This window comes from Sorex fumeus, unplaced genomic scaffold (assembly GCF_029834395.1).
Source record: "Sorex fumeus unplaced genomic scaffold, SorFum_2.1 ptg000003l, whole genome shotgun sequence".
NCBI lineage: Eukaryota > Metazoa > Chordata > Mammalia > Eulipotyphla > Soricidae > Sorex > Sorex fumeus.
The window spans coordinates 19,785,922-19,807,593 of NW_026606060.1; the positions used below are offsets into that span (position 1 = coordinate 19,785,922).

At 41.7% G+C, this 21,672-nt stretch overlaps 1 protein-coding gene across 1 annotated transcript in view; it reads left to right on the forward strand.

Annotated features, from left to right (window-relative positions):
* The first annotated feature begins 1,570 nt into the window (after positions 1-1,570).
* SMYD1 (SET and MYND domain containing 1) overlaps positions 1,571-21,672 on the forward strand; it is a 41,585-nt gene continuing 21,483 nt past the window's right edge. The window contains exons 1-2 of the mRNA XM_056117383.1: positions 1,571-1,701; positions 18,612-18,788. Of these exons, the coding sequence (XP_055973358.1) occupies positions 1,580-1,701; positions 18,612-18,788 (299 nt within the window). The 5' untranslated portion in view covers positions 1,571-1,579. The remainder of the gene's footprint in view (positions 1,702-18,611; positions 18,789-21,672) is intronic.

Consider the following 21,672-nt stretch of genomic DNA (forward strand, 5'->3'; position numbering starts at 1 on the left):
TATCTTGATATAATCTAGACAGAAGATGTGACTCTGAATAGAACAATAGAAATAAAGGATTTTATACTCGTTTTCATGGGTTTAGAATATTTTTAAAATGTCAATTTTTTGCTATCAATTTTTGCTTTATTTTTTGTTTTTTGTTTTTTTGATTTTTTTCTTCAGTTAAAATTGTTAATTGAGGGGTCAATGAGAAAGTTTAGGGACTAAGGTGCCTGCCTTGCAATCAAGTGACCCTGCGGTTTTTTTTTTTAAAGTAGAAAATTTTATTGGAAATCAGGAAAGAAAAGGAGCTCCCCAAGTGGGGAGGAACTTAGTATAGGACTAAGATTTTTATCCCCAGCAACACATATGCTCCCCTGAGCACATCCAAGAATGGTCCCTGAGCACAGAGCTGCGGGTGCCTTCTGCCAAACAAAGAGCCCCCCAAAACCCATTTGTTTATTGAATTATAACATTAGACATGTTTCTGGGGCATATCATAAGTCAACACTGCATATTCTACCTTTAAGATCCCCTCTTTAAGCACAGTATTTTCCTTGATCACACAATTGACAAATTTGAGTCCATTTTAAAAAAATTGTGTACTTGATTCACCTACTTCCTTCTCTTCTGGTAACAACTAGTTTGTGTTTACAGTCTAAAAGTTTGTTTTTGTTGTATTCATTCACTGAATATATGGTCTCCTGAGTCCTGCCAGGAGTGATCCCTGAACACAGAGTCTGGAGTAAGCCCTGAGTACCTCTGGTTGTGGACAAAAACAAAAACAAAAACGAAAATTCCTGCATTTTTCAGGGATCATTGATTAGAACTGACATTTTCAAGGCCTTCCCTCTCTATCCAGCTTGTATCCAGTTTTCCTACATGTTCAACCATGCACAGAGCAGAGAAGGCCCAGACTTTGGTGGGGGTGAGTGTGGGGGAGTGGGGACTCGTGGGTAGGTAATCAGAGAAGAGGGTCTCGCCCCCTGGAACCTAAATAGTAAGGCCATGTCTATGCCCAATGGGTCAGTTTAACTGCAGCTGCTTTCTAGAAACAGTCCGCCTATGGGGACAGTGTTAGGGGTGTAGTTTATTTGATGAAGGGCAGACCTGCCATTGAGGGGTCCCAGAACAGTAAGTATCTTCTCCTCTCTTCTCTCAGACCATTTCAGCTGTCTGCTTTGGATTGACAGAGGCATCTGGCTGCTAAAAATACACTACTGACCAACTGCTGCCCATTCCAGGGGAAGCTGAACAGGATTGCTGCGACTTCAAGGCTTAACTTTTTGCAGAGAAACGTTTCAAACATTTTCAGGCCCAATCCCAGAAGCACACCAGCCCATGGGCATTTTCTTTTCTGTCAGGTTTGCAGCTGACAGACGAACTGTCCTTTTGCGTGACCCATCTCCAATCCCAGTTAAAGAGGGGGAAGGGGAGGTGAGGGCCCTTTGGGGAGTGGGGGTAGGGAAGGGGAGGTGGCTTGTCCATTTATAGGCTTGCTCTTTGGGATACCGAAGGTGCTGAAATAGCAGCAAGGGACTTGGCTGGATATGTTAAATAGCTCTGCTTCTGCAGGCCTGAGATTACAGTAGGAAGAATGGAGAACGTGGAGGTCTTCACATCGGAGGGCAAAGGCAGGGGTCTGAAGGCCACGAAAGAGTTCTGGGCTTCGGATGTCATCTTTGCTGAGCGTGCCTATTCCGCAGTGGTTTTCGACAGGTATGAAATATGGAGAGCGGCCTCCTTTCCTTCTGTAGGATTGATTCCTGCCAGACTCTGAAATGCTTGGCTTTCATAATCATCAGGAAAAGGGCTTGGGTCCGTATGATAACTTCAAACTACTGAGACATTTGGGACATTATTATTATTATTTATTTGTTATTGTTATTATTATTATTATTTTCTGCAAAGAATTGTTGCCAGTGGGACTGGCGCTGGTCCACAGGAGGGTTATAAGACTTCTGAGCATTTTCTAATATGAACTTGGATGCGTGTGTGGTGAGTGGAAGGTGGGCGTGGTGCTATAGAAACATTTTCTTATGCAACGACCCCTGCTTTTCTTGTATGTTTTTCGATATAATACATACACTAGAAACTGAAATAGTTGCTAAAGCAATTATTTTAAATAGCTTATTTAAAAATAATTTTAAAATAACATTTTTAAATATAGCAATTATAATGCACAAGTAACATTTGAACCCATTTACTTTTGAGAAATTAGACTATCTCTAAGATAAGAATCTTTTACCTTTTCCACCTCCAATCACAACTCCCTCCCCTCCATTTTCTCAAGTAATTCTTGCTGTGATTTTAGTATATTCTTATAGATTGTTCTTGTTTTAGTATATGATATATATTTTTACTTATAAAAAATGTATAGCTTCAGTTTGTCCATTTAAAAAAATAGACATGGTATCATAATTCTGATATCATTCTAGAACTTGCTTTTTAACTAAATATGATTTTAATTTCTCTCATTATGGGGATTATAAATCTGTAAGTACTTCTCTTAAATTCTTGAAGATCTGTTTGTTTTTACCTACAATGGTTATCTATTAATGTCTATTCATAAGCTATAGGAATTACCAGTTTAACAGCTATAAATATTCTACCCTATAAATATGTGAAATTTTATTGATCCATCCCCCTATCAAGAGACATTTGATGGTTTACATAAAAATAACATTCTTGCAATTAAAACTGTTGGCATTGCTCAGTTGTTCAAGTGTGACAGTTTTCTAGGAGACAGAGATAGGGGAATCTCTGTGCCATGGCGCAGGCTGTTTCCCATCCTTGTAGGTTCTCCAAAGTGGTCCTCTTCAAATACGTTCCTATCTCTACACAACCCTGTTCATGCTTGCCCAGTAAAACTTTTAAATAGAACTTAATTTTTTAAAAAATGTTTTATTAGTGAAACACCATACAGTTGTAGATTTACAGATTTTTTTTTACAGATTTACAGGTACAGTTGTAGATTTACAGATTTTTGTGCTTGGGTTTCAGTTATACAATGATCAAGTACTTATCCCTCCACTAGTGCCCTTTCTCCACCACCACTAATCCCAGTATCCCTCCCACCCCCCCATCCCACCCTGCCTCTGTGGCAGGGCACTCCCTTTTGTTCTCTCTCTCCTTTTGGGTGTTGTGGTTTGCAAAAGAGGCATTGAGTGGCAATCCTGTTCAGTCTATAGTCTACTTTCAGCATGCTTCTCCCATCCTAGGAGGATCCTCCCAACACCCTTTATTTAGTGCTTCCTGCTCTATCTGAGCTCCCTTTTCCCCTAGCATGTGTGGCTGGCCTCCGAGCCATGGAGCAAACCTTCTGGTACTAATCTTGGCCACTCTTGGGTGTTCATCTCCTATTTTGCTACTTTATGTTCCCCAGATGAATGCAATCTTCCTATGTCTGTCCCTCTCTTTCTGACTCATTTCGCTTAGCATGATACTTTCCATGTAGTACCACTTGTATGTAAATTTTATGACATCATCCTTTCTAACAGCTACATAGTACTCCATTGTGTAGAAGTACCAAAGTTTCTTTAATCAGTCATCTTTTCTCGGGCATTCAGTTTTTTTCCAGATTCTAGCTATTGTAAACAGTGCTGCAACGAACAAACAAATGCAGATGTCACTTCGACTATACATTTTTGCCTCTCTAGGATATATTCCCAGGAGTGGTATTGCTGGGTCAAATGGGAGCTCAATTTATAATTTTTTGAGAATCGTCCATACTGGTTTCCAAAAGGGCTGAACCAGTTGGAATTCCCACCAGCAGTGAAGGAGTGTCCCTTTCTCACCACATCCGCACAGCACCGGTTGCTTTTGGTCTTTTGGATGTGGGCCAGTCTCTGTGGTGTGAAATGATAATCTCATTGTTGTTTTGATCTGCATCTCCCTGATGATTAATGATGTAGAGCATTTTCTCATGTGCCTTTTAGCCATTCGGATTTCTTCTTTGAGAAAGTTTCTGTTCATTTCATTGCCCCATTTTTTGATGGGGTTGGATGTTTTCTTCTTGTGGAGTTCAACCAGTACCTTATATATCCTTGATATCAACCCCTTGTCGGATGTGTATTCGGTGAATATACTTTCCCATTCTGTAGACTGTCTTTGTATTTTGGTCACTGTTTCTTTTGAGGCGCAAAAGCTTCTTAGTTTAAGATAGTCCCGTTTGTCTATCTCTGTTTTCACTTGCTTGGCCAGTGGCGTGACAATTTCAATAAAGGGAAGAATAGATCACTTGAATGCTGATCCAAAGATGTCTAAGAAGCAATGTCCTTCTCACTGAGTGCAGAGAGAGTGTATCTCCAGATTAGCAGAGGCCATTTGGATTCAGAACATACAGTTTCAGATGGGTCATTCCAACTATGGGCTTAGAGAAAATGGTCATGATTTCATTACAATGTAGTGTTTCTACTGAAATCTAAGATTAAGTGCTATTCGCCACATAACCCATTTACTACCTTTTCCCTGACAATTTCTTTTTTTTATTTTTTAATTTTTATTAGTGAAACACCATAAGGTACAGTTGTAGACTTACAAATTTTTGTGCTTGGGTTTCAATTATACAATGATCAAATACCCATCCCTCCACCAGTGCCCATTATCTACCACCACTAATCCCAGTATCCCTCCCACCCCCATTCCCCCTCATCCCACCCTGCCTCTGTGGCAGGGCACTCCCTTTTGTTCTCTCTCTCCTTTTGGGTGTTGTGTTTTGCAAAAGAGGCATTGAGTGGCAATCCTGTTCAGCCTATAGTCTACTTTCAGCACGCTTCTGCTTCTCCCATCCTATTTACTCCAATCTGTTCATTCATTCATGTATGGGTCTGAGTTTACCTGTGGCTTTTAATCTCTTTAGAGATTTATTTAGGGGTCTCTGAGGCAAGGCCAATAATAGAGTTTACAGGGTGGCACTGGAGTTGTTTCATGGGGATGACTGCCAGTGCATCCATGTGTATTGGGAAGTGGGAGAGGTAGCCCATCCTAACTCTGAGTGAGCTTGTATAGCTGAGTCGTGGGTGTGACTCCCACAAATCTAACTTTTGACCGTTTAATTTCTTGGTAAACTTGTTCCCAAGTTGTTGGGGTCTGACCAGAGGTACAGCAGCAATTTTGGGGTATCAGGAATCTTGAAGGCAACATCAGGCTGCTGATGCAGGTACAGGTTGGTGGCACCATACCCCCATCCACTCCCATTTCAGAGTTGGAAGTAACCACTGAGAATTTCCAGGTGTGGTCCCTAAACCAAAGAAAACAAAAATCTAAAAAACAAAAATACCCAAAATACAAAATGAGGCTTGTGACAGGCCCAGGTTTAAGCACTTCTGGGTATGCTTTCCTCCTCAGCCAAATAATTAATTTAAAAAGATGTTTTGAAAAGGCGATCTACCCAAGTCTGTCATTGCAGAGATCAGAGGCTGTGCTTTCTTAAGGAGTACCTGAGTCTGAGAAGTATCAAAGTTCATTCTCCTTTCATTTTCATATTAACTTCCTACTGAGATTGAGTCACATAGATTCAAAACCTGACTGGGGAGGTAGGGCTGAGTCACCCACAAAAGCCACTTTATTAAAGAGAAACATTTTAATCCATGTCAGTGCATTGCAAAACAGGCTTTCTGTCCTGTTCTTAAAACACATGAGGAAATATTTTATTTTTAGTCAAGCATTGTATTAAATGGAAAGTAATTATTTCAGGGAACCATCTGTGATTCAGGGATTTGAACTGGGCTTGACAGCATGCAAGACAAGAATGTCACCCCCTGTACTATCTCTCTGGTGTCTGGATATGTATATTTAGAAGCATAGCGGTAATAGCTATAATTGCATTCTGGTGAAGCTACTATCTATCCAATCTAACTAGAAAATTTCATTTCTATTTCCCCCAATTTTCCCTATCCTGCTCTGTGCCTGCCCCCAGGGACTTTCCTGGATCTCCCCATTCTCTTCATTGCTTTTTATTCTTGCTGTGATGACCATAGTCATGCATGCCTAGCTGTGATGCTCAGACATTGGTTAGGTGTGGTGCTCACAGGGACCATCAGTCATTTGTGGGCACCAGGGATGACAGACAGCAGAGTCATCAGGCTCTAGCAGTTGAGTGGCTAGGATTGCACTCTACCAAAATGGAGGCACTGAGTTTGAATTCAATACCTGAATGCTATAAGCCACTCAATTATCTTCTGGATCCCTAAATTTTGTAATCTAGTCCTCAGAATTTTTTATTTTGTTTTTGGACCACACTCAATGGTGTGAGGGGTCTATTTCTGACTTTTTCTCCCTTTTTTAAATTAATTTTTAAAAATTAAAATTGCTCGTAAAGGTAAAGGCCCTCCCGTTGATCGTCGATTTGCTCTAGCGGGCCCAGTAACGTCTCCATTGGAGACTTTGTTGTTACTGTGTTTGGCATATCGAATACATCACGGGGAGCTCGAGTGATAGCACAGCGGTAGGGCGTTCGCCTTACAAGCGGCCAACATGGCCAACCCGAGTTCGATTCCTCCGCCCCTCTTGGAGAGCCCGGCAAGCTACCGAGAGTATCTCGCCCGCACGGCAGAGCCTGGCAAGCTCCCCATGACGTATTCGATATGCCAAACACAGTAACAACAAAGTCTCCAATGGAGACGTTACTGGGCCCGCTCGAGCAAATCGACGATCAACGGGAGGGCCTTTACCTTACCTTACCTTAAAATTGCTCGAGCTCGAGCGGGCCCAGTAACGTCTCCATTGGAGATTTTGTCGTTACTGTGTTTGGCATATCGAATACATCACGAGTGGCTTGCCAGGGCGAGATACTCTCGGTAGCTTGCCGGGCTCTCCAAGAGGGGTGGAGGAATCGAACTCGGGTCGACCATGTTGGCTGTGTGCAAGGCAAACGCCCTACTGCTGTGTTATCGCTCCAGCCCCAAATTTATTTTATTTTATTTTTAATTAGTGAAACACCATGAGGTACAGTTGTAGACTTACAAACTTTTGTGCTTGGGTTTCAGTTATACAATGATCGAGTACCTATTCCTCCACCAGTGCTCATTCTCCACCACCAATCATCCCAGTTACCCTCCCACCTCCCACCCTATCCCCCCACTACGCCCCGCCTCTGTGGCAGAGCATTCCCTTTCACTCTCTCTTTCCTTTAGGGTGTTGAGGTTTCCAATAGAGGTATTGAATGGCCATCAGGAGTGACTCTTGGTCGTGCTCAAAGGGACCATATGAATACCAGGGGTTGAATAGGGGTCAGCTGCATGTAAGGCAAATATCTTAACCCCTGTACTATTTCTCCAGACCTGCCTTAAAGAAAAGAGTCTCATTTATGAATGAATGTTTTATTTCATAGAGCCTGGCAAGCTCCCATGGCATATTCGATATGCCAAAAACAGTAACAATGATGTGTCTCATTCCAGTGACCCCGAAAGAGCCTCCAATGTGGCACTGTTGGAAAGGATGAGTAAGGAGAGGCTGCTAAAATATCAGTTCTAGGACGAATGCAGACATTACTAGTGACCACTTGAGTAGATCGATGAATAACGGGATAACAGTGATACAGTGATACAGTTTTATTACATACATTCATATTCCTAAACCACATGATATATATCAGTTTAATAAGTACTATATTTTGGGTATCAAGATTAATTCTTATTCTTTCTTTTCTACTAGATATTTCCACACAGCTGTTGTTTATTAAGCATAAACACCTAGAAGTATATATGTTTGATTCAAAGGGCCTTTTGTTTTCTTTTTAAAATTTAAATATTTAAAATTCTTTTAAAATAATATAAAATCACTCCTACATATATTGTACATATTGATATCATAACAAATAGACAAGTTACACAATTCTTCTTGTTTAAGAGAATTATTTTTTGAAAAATGCATGAAACATTATGTACTAAACCCAACCCTAACTTCTAATGACCTCTCAGGAGGCTACATGTAAAAAGTTCCATAATCTATAGTAATTGATTAAAAATTAAATTTAAGAACTCAACAGCAACGGGGTCATTAAGGCTATCAGACTAATATAAAATTCAGCCACATTTGCATTCTTATGTACTAAATAATGTGGCATTCTAAGCAAAAGTGACTGATGAGGTGAATTTACTGAGAGAATCTTAGAAGTATGGAATCTTCAATCTTCAATTCAATTCAATTCAAATAGGCTGATGTTGGTTAACTTCCAGGAAGGACAAGAATTGCCAAGGGAAGATCACTTTTGAATTTTGCAAGATTGTTATCGGTAATAGTTTAAAGTGGTGGCTCCAAATAATGAGCTGGAAACAGAACATTTCAAAGCATTTTCCCAGTGACTCCATTATGCATTGTATTATAGTGGATATTATAGTGGAAATCACTTCATTGGAGGAAGACTCTATCTTAATCCCACACCTGGTAATGAGGTAATTAAACTCATACACCTCTTCCATTTTGTTGATTACAGGGAGTCAATATCCCGAAACACTTCATCAGAATGTAAAAAAGTAATCTTGACTAAGAAGAGTTGGTTCAACTACAGCCCAGAGTATTGAGAGTATTACTTTAAATAAGAGTAAATTTGAGCAAGACATTGAGTCTTTCTCAGTAAAAGCCAAAATCATTGAAACCCAAGCACAAAAATTTTTAAGTCTATAACTGTATCTCATGGTGTTTCACTAATAATAATAATAAAAAAGCCAAAACCATGCATAGAAGAGGATGGCAACACCACAAAATTCTTCATAATGTCAGTTCCAATCAATAACTCCCTGAACAATACAGGGAATTTCAATTTCTGTTTTTGTTTTTGTCCATACCCAGAAGTGTTCAGGACTTACTCCTGACTCTGTGCTCAGGGATCACTCCTGGGAGGGATTAGGGGACCATAAATGATATCAGAGTTTCAAACTAGGGTCTGAAGCATGCAAGGCAATACCTTAACTCCTGTACAATTTCTCTAATCCAGTGGAAAAGTTCTTATAAGAAATTTATTCGTTTCTACTATTGTTGTAACAAGTCACAAGAAATTTATTCGTTTCTACTATTGTTGTAACAAGTGGCTTAAAGCAGCATTCTTCAACCACCGGATGGTGGCCTGGTGTCAATCTGCAAGTGCAGAAAGTCTATAAACCACTGGTTTACCATGCTGGTTATAACTGCTAGCTTGTGGACCAGTATACGGGACAGATGCTGGTCAACGGGTTTAAAAAGTTTAAACGATGCTGGTTTAAAGAACACAATTGTTAGGGCTGGAATGATAGTATAGCAGATATGGTATTTGTATTGCATGCAGCCAACCTGAGCTCAATTCCTGGCACTGCATATGGTCCCTTAACCTTTTCAAGAATGATTTCTGAGCACTGCTGGATGTGCTCAAAAACAAAGAAAGAAACAAACAGAAAACCATAGATACATATTTTACACTTTTGGAGATAAGAGATCTAAAATGGGATCCATAGGGATTATGTTTCCCAGAGCTTTTAAGTTTTAAACAATTTCTTCCTTCCCTTCATCTTCATTACATTCATTCATATGGAAGTCTCACACCTTCTTTTGATGCTTCATCACAGAAGATGCTGAGAAAGCCAGAGTGATAACACAATGGATAACAAAATGGCACATGCTTTGAGATCAAAGGCCCCTGAGTTCTACTCCCATCACTGTATGGTTCCCAGAATACTGCCAGAAGCAACCCTGAGCCTGAGAGCCACTGTGTGTGGTCCCTGAGCACTTCTGGTTGACTGAAAAACAAAAGAGTAAAACAATAACTAAAAATATGTTAAGAGGGAACAGGATAGTGGGTTTTCTTTTTAGCTCTCTAAATGAAAAATCAGTTCTCTAAATAAAAAACCAGTTCTCTAAAACCAGTTCCTAAATGGTTCTGTTTAAGGAGTTGAAATTCTTTAAGAGATTATCTATATATATATATATATATATATATATATGAGTAGGGAAAAACAAAGTTGAGAAAGTGAGACAAGTAGAGTATCTAGAGAGAAATTATCATCAGTCAGAGCCTTTTGAAATTCAAACTTCCTCAGCTCATAACTGAGGAAGACAGTTGGACTCCTAGCTAGTAAAATTTTATAGGGAATGCCAAGATTAGCCAGGGCATATGCATCTTCCCATGTGTGACCTTTAATCTCATAACAGCTGCAGGCAGAAGGGGGTGAAGGACATATGATGCTATAAATGGAAATAATTTAATAAACAGAATGGAGAACTTCCTAAATGATTAGTGCAGAAAATGAGTGACATTTGGTTAAACTATTCCTGTTACTGTGTGAAATGTTTGCTGCATGTGATGCTGAGGAAAACTGGTGGATTTAGGAATTTTCCTTTCACACCTTGGCTGTGAAGGCAGGACATGATGGTTGCGGCCCTTGACTTGCTTTGAGCTCTATTGATGGATAAATTTTACTAAGTAAACCTCAAATTCAGAAGTCTGGCAATTATTCTTTTAAACACCTATAAGATCAAAATGCTAGCCCCTTCCACTCCCAAAATTGCTGCGTTCCTTCCATTTCAAGATGTGTTTTAAGCATAGCATGAGGGGTGTGGCTGCAGTTAGAATGAGGGGGAGTTTGAGCTTCATTTCCTGTGAAGTTGGGACTTGGAAAATATTGAAAATTGCTATTTTTATTATCCTTAGCACACTTCCTTTCTCTCTGCTGATGTTGTGATGATTGGGGGGTCACATGCATACTTGACTGTGGGGTTCACAATCTTGGCCATAGCTCATGCTGGGTGGAAGTGTGTTTGTTAAACTCCTTTCATTGTGTTTTGCATGTGTGAACACTCTTTCTGGGCTGGGGGTGGGGGGGGGTGCTTTTAATCAGTGCTTAAGAGGCCTGGGACCCTTCTGATTATTCTTACCAACCAGGTTGGTGGTTCAATGCAAGAGACAAAGGATACAATTCTACTTGGGTTCTGTGGTGCTAGGAATGCCTGGGCCATCCCAGGAGTGCTGGAAGCTTCTAAGGCCACACTGTTTTAATTTTCTCTCTTTTTTGACCACCAAAGTTTGGAAGGAGAGAGTTGGTGTGTTTTTTTTGTTTTCTTTTGTAGAACCAGGGATTGAACCCAGGACCTCACACATGCAGGGTATCCCACACCCTACCATTAATTAATTTTTTTTTAACTTAAAGAGGAGTCTTTAGGTCTGGAGCGATAGCACAGTAGGGTAGGGCGTTTGCCTTGCACGCGGCCGACCTGGGTTCTATTCTCAGCAACCCATATGGTCCCCTGAGCACTGCCAGGAGTAATTCCTGAGTGCAGAGCTGGGACTAACCCCTGTGTATCGCTGGGTGTAACCCAAAAAAGAAAAAAAAAAGGAGTCTTTATGTTTATCCCTATCCGATTGCTTTCAGAGTAACATTCCGAACTATCAAAATCATTTTGAGATGTTATCGTCAACAGGTATATCAGTACGTTAGGCTTTGAGACCTTACAAATAAGAGGGCACTTCTGAGGCTGGAAAAGGAAAGGAGGAGCAGATGCCCATTTTGGGGGTATCAGGACCCAGATGAGGAGCAAAAACCAGAGTGAGCAGCCAGGAAATGGGCTCTAGAGGGAAACAGAAGGGGAGAAACACAGTCAAGTTGTTACTTGGAGCTTCCTGTCCATCTGCTCCAGGGACCCAGCAGAGAATAGCACCACACTGGGACTACACTAATATTTTATACTCAATTTGATATTTTAGCACAGCGGGTAGGGCGTTCGCCTTACAAGCGGCCAACATGGCCAACCCGAGTTCGATTCCTCCGCCCCTCTCGGAGAGCCCGGCAAGCTGCCGAGAGTATTCGATATGCCAGACACAGTAACAACAAAGTCTCCAATGGAGACGTTACTGGGCCCGCTCGAGCAAATCGACGATCAACGGGAGGGCCTTTATCTTTTGGGCTGGAGTGATAGCACAGCGGTAGGGCGTTCGCCTTACAAGCGGCCAACATGGCCGACCCGAGTTTGATTCCTCCGCCCCTCTCGGAGAGCCCGGCAAGCTGCTGAGAGTATTCAATATGCCAGACACAGTAACAACAAAGTCTCCAATGGAGACGTTACTGGGCCCGCTCGAGCAAATCGACGATCAACGGGAGGGCCTTTACCTTTACCTTTACCTTTGATATTTTAGAATATTCTAGTATTTTTCATAGAATAATTCATATTTTTATTTATAGACAGATATTCACACTCAGGTACAAATTTTCTGTGCAAACTGAAATTGTCATCTACCAAACAAAAAGATCACATTCTACAGCCTCACACTGTCTCTCGGTTTCAAGGTCTGAATACAAATAAAAACTCCAGCTATCTCCTGGAATGGCACAAGTACTGCCTCTTCTTCTTTATAATCATATCTTCTTTATAATTGATTTAAACAGTAGGACTATGTGGTGCCCCTGGGATCGGAGGCATGGACTGTGGCTAGTGTGAGCCAAGACAATCCTGAACCTGAAAGCTACTCAGAAAGCCCTCAGATTAACTTCCAGATAGAACACAGTTTCCTAAGGTTTAAAATGTGCTCATTTGAAATTTATGTAACAGCAAATGTATAGAACATGAAACAACAAAGTTTGTTAGTTTTTTTAAAGTTTTATCAGTATTTTTATCCTTGACATTATTTAGAATTGTTGATGCATGATAATAGTGAAAGCCAGATAGTGAAAACAAAGGTTAGAGCACATGCCTTGTATGCACCTGGCATCATAAGGGTCCTTATAGCATGTATCCTCAGGTTCTCACATTAAACTGCCAACAAGGGGACTGGAGTGATAGTACAGTGGGTAGGGTGTTTGCCTTGCACATGGCTGATACAGATTCAATTCATAGTACCTAATATGGTCCCCCGAGCATCACCGGAAGTCATCTCTGAATGTAGAGCCAGGAGTTATCACTGAGCACAGCTGATTGTGACCTTCAAACAAACAAAAATAGAAAATAAATAAGGAAGAAGGAAAGAAGGAAGGAAGGAAGGAAGGAAGGAAGGAAGGAAGGAAGGAAGGTGAAGGAGAGAAATAAAGTTTAAAGGAAGGAAGGAAAAAAGGAAGGAAAGAAAAAAAGAGAAAGAGAGAAAGAGAAAGAAGGAAGGAAGGAAGGAAGGATGGAAGGAAGGAGGGAAAGGAAGGGAAGGGAAGGGAAGGGAAGGGAAGGGAAGGGAAGGGAAGTGAAGGGAAGGGAAGGGAAGGGAAAAAGGAAAAGAAAAAACCCCTAGAAGCCAGAGTAATCATATAGTTGGGAAGGCAACTTACCTTGTATCCGGCTGGCCCAGGTTTGATCCCTGGTTTCCCAAGCTCTGCTAGGAGTGATCCCTGATTTCAGAACCAGGAATAAACCTTGAACACCACCTGGAATAGCCCAAGAAACAAAACAAAACAAACCTCTCCAATAAAAGCAAAAAAATGAATAAATAAACTGTCTACATACTGTCCAAGAATTATTGGGAGTGGCCTGCAGGGGAGGAGGACTGGGCACTGCTTGGGAGGCTTCTCCCCTACCCCCAAGAAAACCTCACACTTATAGCCAATTTTGATCTGAAACTACTAGCAATCTTTCATTACCCACCAACAAGTTTCTTCTTTGGGAGGAGACATTTTGGAAAGTGATGCATATATACAGTATCTTGATTGTGGCAGTGCTTTCACAAGTATATGTATAAGTAAGAGTCTATTAAATGAATCATTTTATTTATTTATTTATTTATTTATGCTTTTTTGGTTACACCTGGCAATGCACAGGGGTTACTCCTGGCTCTGCACTCAGGAATTACTCCTGGTGATGCTCAGGGGACTATATGGGATGCTGGGGATCAAGAACACGTCAGCTGTGTGCGTGGCAAACACCCTACCCCACTATCACTCCGGTCCCTAGATGAAACATTTTAAATAGGTGAAGCCTTTAATGCATGTCAATTACACCTCAATAAATTTATTTTTAAATACAAAGCCATGTGGACAAATGAAGGGAAACTCTGACATGCTTATAGCAATACCTTTGCAAAAGTTTTGAAGTTATTGCAACTAAGCTTGCAATTTGGCCTTAAATAAATGTGATTTTTTTTGTTAAAAAAGTTAATTGATTCATGATGTCTAGATCCAGGAATCATGTACAGCAGTATACTTAAATATTATACTCTAGCCTGGGCACCGTATTTTTTAAAGTGTGGTGACCAAGGGTACCACTTTAGACTGGTCAAAAGACAGATTTGGAGCCTTAGTGGGATCCTTATGACTTGGGTTCTTTAATCACATTCAGTGAAATCCCTGGTAGAGTGTGCAATCCCCACTTGTGACAAATGTGAGAGATTTATAGCTCCCCATCTCCAGGGGATTGGCAGTTCCGCTAAATGGTCAGGATCCCCTGTGCATTCTGTTCGGCTAAGCCATGACCTTCTCAGCAGGGCATGTTTTCTGTGGCATAGTAATGACCGGATGGGGCTCTGTGCAGTGTTGTGTATGCTGGTGCAATCCTACTTGACTCATTGGGAAATCTCAAGAGAAAGCAAGGAAGTGAAGAAGTCATTATTATGAGTATTACTTTGCTTTTTTTGGAGGGGGGGTCACACCTGGAGATGCTCAGGGGTTACTCCTGGCTCTGCACTCACTGCACTCAGGAATTACCCCTGGCGGTGCTCACAGGACCATATGGGATGCTGGGAATCGAACCCAGGTTGGCCGCGTGCAAGGCAAACGCCCTATCCATTGTGCTATTGCTCCAGCTCCTATGAGAATAACTTTGAATCTGCTCTAATTTATACACAAATCTACTACTGTAAGCTTGAACTTGGGTCCCTGGAACCCAGGCAATTTTCAACCTCCAAGTGACCAGCTCAACACAATTCTCTGTTTCCATTGGCAGAGAAGTGCAGTGTTGATAATTTGTTAATATCATGAAGGGGTCAGAGAGATAGTACAGGGGTTAAGGCATTTGCCTTGCATGTGGCTCACTTTGGTTCGTTTCCTGGCACCATATTGTCCCCTGAGAACCACAACATACAGGTTTTGAGGCTCCTGAACACTGCCAAGGTTATCCAGTAATCCCAGGCAGTACAGGACCCAAGCAGCACTCTCTCTCTCTCTCTCTCTCTCTCTCTCTCTCTCTAGCACAGCGGGTAGGGCGTCTGCCTTGCACGCAGCCAACATGGCCGACCCAAGTTCGATTCCTCCGCCCCTCTCGGAGAGCCCGGCAAGCTACCGAGAGTATTCGATATGCCAGACACAGTAACAACAAAGTCTCCAATGGAGACGTTACTGGGCCCGCTCGAGCATATATATATATATATGTATATTTTCAGTTGTATCATTTTTAAAATTATTATTAGTTTTTTATTATTTTTAATTTTTATTAGGTACAGTTGTAGACTTACAAATTTTTGTGCTTGGGTTCAGTTATACAATGATCGAGTACCCATCCCTCCACCAGTGCCCATTCTCCACCACCATTAATCCTGGTGTCCCTCCCACCCCCCCATCCCCCCATCCCACCCTGCCTCTGTGGCAGGGCATTCCCTTTTGTTCTCTCTCTCCTTTTGTGAAGCAGCACTATATATTTAGGTGCTCAATTGAACCCCCTTAAGATAATAATCATAAAGCGTTCAAGAACCCTTCACGATATTAACAAATTATCAACATTGCACTTCTCTGCCAATGGGAACAGAGAATTGTGTTGAGTTGGTCACTTGGAGGTTGAAAATTGCCTGGGTTCCAGGGAGCCAAGTTCAAGCTTACAGTAGCAGCCCAGGTAGAACCCTCAGCTTGACTGTCTTCCCATCTCCAGCCACCATCCTGACACCACAGGAATTAACCTGGGGGATCTTGTCACTGACTTCTAGCTTAGGTCACTGGATCTCACTTGACTGTCCCTTTATACCTACCTTCCTTTCATTGCCTAAAACTTCCTTTGACATCAGAAGTCACCAGAAAGGTGTGAGATTTCTAGAAATGATGTGGTGCAAGGAAAGATTGAAGGGGCTGGGAGCATTTAGCTTGGAGAAGGAAAGTGAAGGAGAAGGATGATAGTGGTCTTCAAAGTCTTGAAAAACTAACTTGGCTAGGCCTGTTTCATTGGACGAGGATCCAGAGGATCAAATTAGGTTATAGGAGTGTTTTTCTAAGAAAGACAAGGTCAAGCTTAACATGAGTCAGCTTCAACTGGGATTGACCAGTGATGGGATACATGCTCTCAGAAGCAGTGGGCATTTTTGATGATGGGAACTAGAAAGTGTATGGTCAGGAGCAGATCCAATGGTTTCTGAGCTTATTGTTTAATAAAAAAAAATCTTCCTTCAGATTCTCAAATTCTGACTCTAAAAGCCCCTGTTCCTTTGTAGTTTTGAGGCCCCTGTTTAGATTGTTAGCTCCAGAGCTGAAGGGGAAGCTCAACAGGTTGGAGGCAGGAGAACCCAGGTTCAATCCCTTAGCACTGCTTAGTACTTGAAGTACTGCTGGACGAGACTCAGAGTGCAGCAGGGAATATCCTCTGAGAGCCTTGGGTTGTGACTCTTAAAATTCCCAAACAAACAAATTTAAAGCTCATATTTGAGATTTTATATTTTTCTTTCCCCAGGGGAAAAGAAAGAACTTTTTTTATTTTATAAAGTAGTTCACAATATTTGATTACATTTAATATTCAAACACCAATCCCACCACCATTATACCTTCCCACCACCATGTTTTGGATATTTCCATCCCTAACCCCAATCCCTGCCCCACAGAGGAACTGAAATAATATCTTTTGTATGGTTTGTTATGAAAATGCTGAAAATGCTACAAAATGTATCCTTAAAGGAAAGAGTGTGAAGATTGTTGTATTTCACCCAGGGGCCATTAAGCCCTTCTATAAGAGATCACTACCATGTTGTTAAAGGTTAAGCCTTGTGCTTTCATATATATATATATATATATATGCATATATATATATATATATCTGTAAAAAAAGTATGTCCCTCTTAGATTGGTTACCTCCTACTTTGAATCCTATCAAATGTAGTGCAGTACTCTTGGGAGTTGGGGTAGCATGCGTCCTATGAAGTGTTGTGTGGCCATGGCCACATGGTTCAGGAATAGGTTCACTTATAGATGAGGCTCTGCCTGAGCGTGTGGAGAGCGACCATGAGCATGGTGGTGGTTGAATTCTGGAGATTTTCAGTTTCCTTGGGGTAGGGAGGGGTCTCACCCGCTCCCCTCTGGGGCGCCCCTAGTGAAACAGCCTGGCGTGGGGTCTTGGTGGATTGGTTATGGCGAGTGTCATGTTATGCTCCCTTCCAGGAGAGAAGGACATGTGATCTCAGGAAAAGGAAGAACTTTTGGAGCTTACTTGCATATTCCTCTTTTTTCCATCATTTCTCAGAGACCCTGTGGCCAGGTTTGCTGTTTCTTACTTCAATCACTCTGGGTGTTCGGCTCTGTCTTGAAATACTTCATGGTAAACTTTGCATTTTTGTTTGAGTGATGGGTTTAGCATGGGGAGACATAGGTGTACAGGGAGTCTGGATGAAAAGGGGCATAAATTTCATCTTTCTGCACCTCTACCTCACTCATCAAATGGACATGGATTCATTATCCACCCCCACTGTCATCACTTGCACTTTTTCTCTGAGTCAGGAGAGCAGATCAGCACATCATTATAGAAAGGCATTGTGTAATATTTACTGTTGCAAAACACAGAACAAAGACATTTATCATAACATGTAGACTGATTTTGTGTAAAATGTGACATATTTTATGTTGCATCATAGAGTCACTGTACTTTGGTCTTTGGGGAAGAGAACTATATGTTTCAATAATGATAAGGACATGATGTAAAGAATGGCCTTCCTACACCATGGGACCCCTGACCTGTGACCTTTGGCAAACAGAGACCTAGACCTAGAACACTGCTTTTAACTGGGGCCCACACGGCCCTTCTGTGGACCCCCAAGATATTCTAAAGGGCCACAGGTAAAAATTGCATAAATATGAAGCTATGGTATGAGACTAGAGACCAGCCTGTAAGACAGGACCACAGGAAGGAAACAAGATCAGAAAGGAGCAAAGTCTGGAAAAAGTTTGAGAAATAAAGGCCTAGAGGACTCCCCCAGCCCCAAGTTCCTCAAGGGTCTTCTCTAAAGTGTCTCAGGTTTACCCTGCACTACCCATCACTTCATGATGATGAGAAGTTCAGCTGTTCTCAGGGCAATAGTGACCACACCTCATATATTTATCCACCCAGCATTAGGTTGTTTCCATATTTCAGCTGTTGTAAATGGTACAATGAGTGTGAGAAAGTAGATACTGCTTTGATGCCTTCCTTAGTCTTTGAGACCCAAAGGAAGTGCTCCCTTCTGTGAGGAGGAGTTCACTCTCTTCTTCTGCACAGTTTCAGGTCAGTAGCTCCTTCTGATGCTGATGTGAAATGTGTCACCCATCAGTCATTACACATACAGTTCATAAATCTATAATCACATTAAATTAAAGGAAATACATATGTGTATACAGAATCCAGTAGTGTCTCCTATGTTGGCTTCAGTTAAAAAAGTTTACAAGAGGGAACTTTCCAGCTGGAAGACACCTTGGGAAGGCCAAACCTGAGAAAGACAGCCTGGTTCACAGAGCCAGTGAACACTGATGATCCCCATCACCTTCCCATGTGTCCCCTGACATATTTCATCCCTCCACTTGCAGTCTCGTTAATGTTGTGTGCCACACATGCTTCAAGCGACAAGAGAAGCTCCATCGCTGCGGGCAGTGCAAGTTTGCCCATTACTGTGACCGCACCTGCCAGAAAGATGCCTGGTTGAATCACAAGAATGAGTGTTCAGCCATCAAGAGATCCGGGAAAGTGCCCAATGAGAACATCAGGTATGAGCTGGGCCCTAGGTGGCAGGCAGAGAAGTGGGTAGTGGTGGCAGCAGGGACAATGCCTCAACCCTGAGACATCCTCCTGAGGGCAGATAAAGAAAGCGCTCAGAAGGGATGGATTCAATTACTTCTTCCATGCACACTTTTGGGACTGGGACCTGTCTCAGAGGGGAAACTGAGGTTGGGGGGAGGGCCTACAATAATGGTTTCAAACTGTAACTGCTGGCTGTGGCTGACAGCACATTTTTTCTACATGGTTCCCCTGTGTTTTATTTTTTTTTAAAAAAGGGTTTGATAATATTTAAAATTTGGGAAGTTGCACATTCAAAAACTATTAGGGTTTGTGGACTGGAGTGATGGTACAGTGAGTAGGGTGTTTGCCTGGCATTTGTCTGACCTGGATTTGATCCCTAGCACCTGATATTGTCCTGGGACCTCACCAGAAGTTATTCCTGAAAGTAGATACAGGACTAAGGCCTGAGTAATGATGCCGGGTGTGATCCCCCCAAAACAAAACAACTGAAGATTTGGCAAAAAAATGTTAAGAGTTTTTAAAAGTATTTTTGAGGTAGTTTTTTTTTTTTTAACAAAATTTGCTCGAGCAGACCCAGTAACGTCTCCATTGGAGACTTTGTTGTTACTGTGTCTGGCATATCGAATACTCTCGGTAGCTTGCCGGGCTCTCCGAGAGGGGTGGAGGAATCGAACTTGGGTCGGCCATGTTGACCGCTTGTAAGGCGAACGCCCTACCCGCTGTGCTATCGCTCCAACAAAATTTACTTTAAAAGATGTGGGGGAGAGAAAGAGAAGAATACATGTTCGTGAGAGAACATGGACTTCTCCAGAGTGGAAAATGCAGAGAGAGAGAGAGAGAGAGAGAGAGAGAGAGAGAGAGAGAGAGAGAGATACATGTTTAAGAGAGAATACAGGTTTGAAGACCAAGCAAATGAGCTTTCTGTTAGTAACAACGCCCCCCGGCCCCCCCCCCCCCATAAATACAGTGCTTTGCAAGTCACTGCTACCCCATTATTCCTGGCCGTCCTATACCTGCAGCCCTCTGCACTTGCTCCACCTCAAAGGCATTTGCAGCAATGCATAGCTATAGCTAAATATTCTCGAGGTTGGAGCTGGAAAAAATAGTATAACTGGTAGGGCTCTTCCCTTGCACATGGTCAACCCTGGTTCAGTCCCCAGTAATCCATGAGGTCCCCGAGCATTGCCAGGAGTAATTCCTGAGTGAAAACCCAGGAACAATCTCTGAGCATTGCCAGGCTGGGTGTAGGTCCTCCCACAACTCCCCCTCCCACCCCCCAAAATCTCAAGGTCAATAGTTGGGAAGCCAGAGCACAGTCTGAGACCAGGTTGCAGGTGGGTGCTTCTGAATCAGGCAGTGAAGAGCAAAGAAGGGGAAGTCAGGAGCATTCTCACTAAGTGTTGGGGGTGGGGGTCAGATGGGGGTGAGATTCAAGTGCATAATGAAGTGTTCCTATCTTGAGACTTTGTAGGTCACTACAAATAAAATGGTTCAGTCAGCTGCCTTATCCCACCTAGTTCATCTAGTCAAGTCCTTTATTTTTTTGCAATTTGACATGCACTTCTATTAATAAACTTTAGCATCATTGAACAGTAATTAGCACATCAAATAGTAAGAAAGCATATTCACAGTGATTCCATATAACAATATTTTGTGCAAGGATTCTCTCCAAGTAATTAAGTGGAATACTATTATTTCAATTTTTAAAAAATATTTTTTATTAGTGAAACACCATGAGATACAGTTATAGACTTAAAATTTTTTGTGCTTGGGCTTCAGTTATACAATGATCAAGTACTTGACCATTATTTCAATTTTTTAATCTTTTTATGTGTGAGGAAAATTTTGTTTTACTCTCTTGCAAGTTTCAATTATATGTTATCAACTACAGTTACCATATTTTACATTAGATCCCCAGGCATTATTCATCTTATACCTGAATATTTGTAAGAACCTCTTCATATTTTCTCCATTGCCCAATCACCTTTTTACTTTATTTCTATGAGTTTGACTATCTATCTATCTATCTATCTATCTAAATTTTTGGTCCATAGCCAGCTGTGCTCAGGGGTTACTCATGGCTCTGCAGTCAGGTATAAGTACTGAGGTTCTCAGGGGACCATATGGCATGCCAGGGATTAAACCCAGGTTGACTGTGTGCAGTGCAAGCACCCTACCCACTGTACAATCATTCTGGCTCTTCATGAATGTAGATTCCACTTATAAATGATACCATGCTGTATGTATCTTTCTCTATTTGTTTATATCAGTAAAATTTCCTACAGGTAAGGTCTGTCCATATTCTTAAAAATGGTAGTATTTCCTTCTTGTTCATGACTAAAAAGTATTCCATTGTGTATATGCATATGTTGTATACATGTTCATGTGTATGTACATGTATACAATCTCTCCTTTTAATTTTTTTCCTTTTTGGTGGGCCATAGATCAAACCTAGAGCCTTACACATGCAAGGAAGGTGTTCTATTACCAAGCTACATCCTTGCCCTTACCATATCTTCTTTATCCATCTAGCACTTAGGCTGTTTTCTTCTCTTGGCTATTGAAATGCTGCAATGAGCATGAGAAAGCAGGACCTCTTTTATACCTTCTTTAGTCTTTAAGGTCCAAAGTAACTGCTCCCTCTTTTGAGGAAAAGTTCGCTCTCTCTCCCTGCATAGTTCTGGTCAGTAGTTCCTTCTGACATCAATGTGAAATGTATTCCCTGTTGGTCTCAACTCTCTGAGCTGTGTGACTACTTGGAGGAGTGCCAGTGTTTGGAGGAAGCAGATCCCAGCCTAAGTCTGATTCTTCCCATTTCTGTCCTGGACTCCACCTGAGCCACCTTCTCTG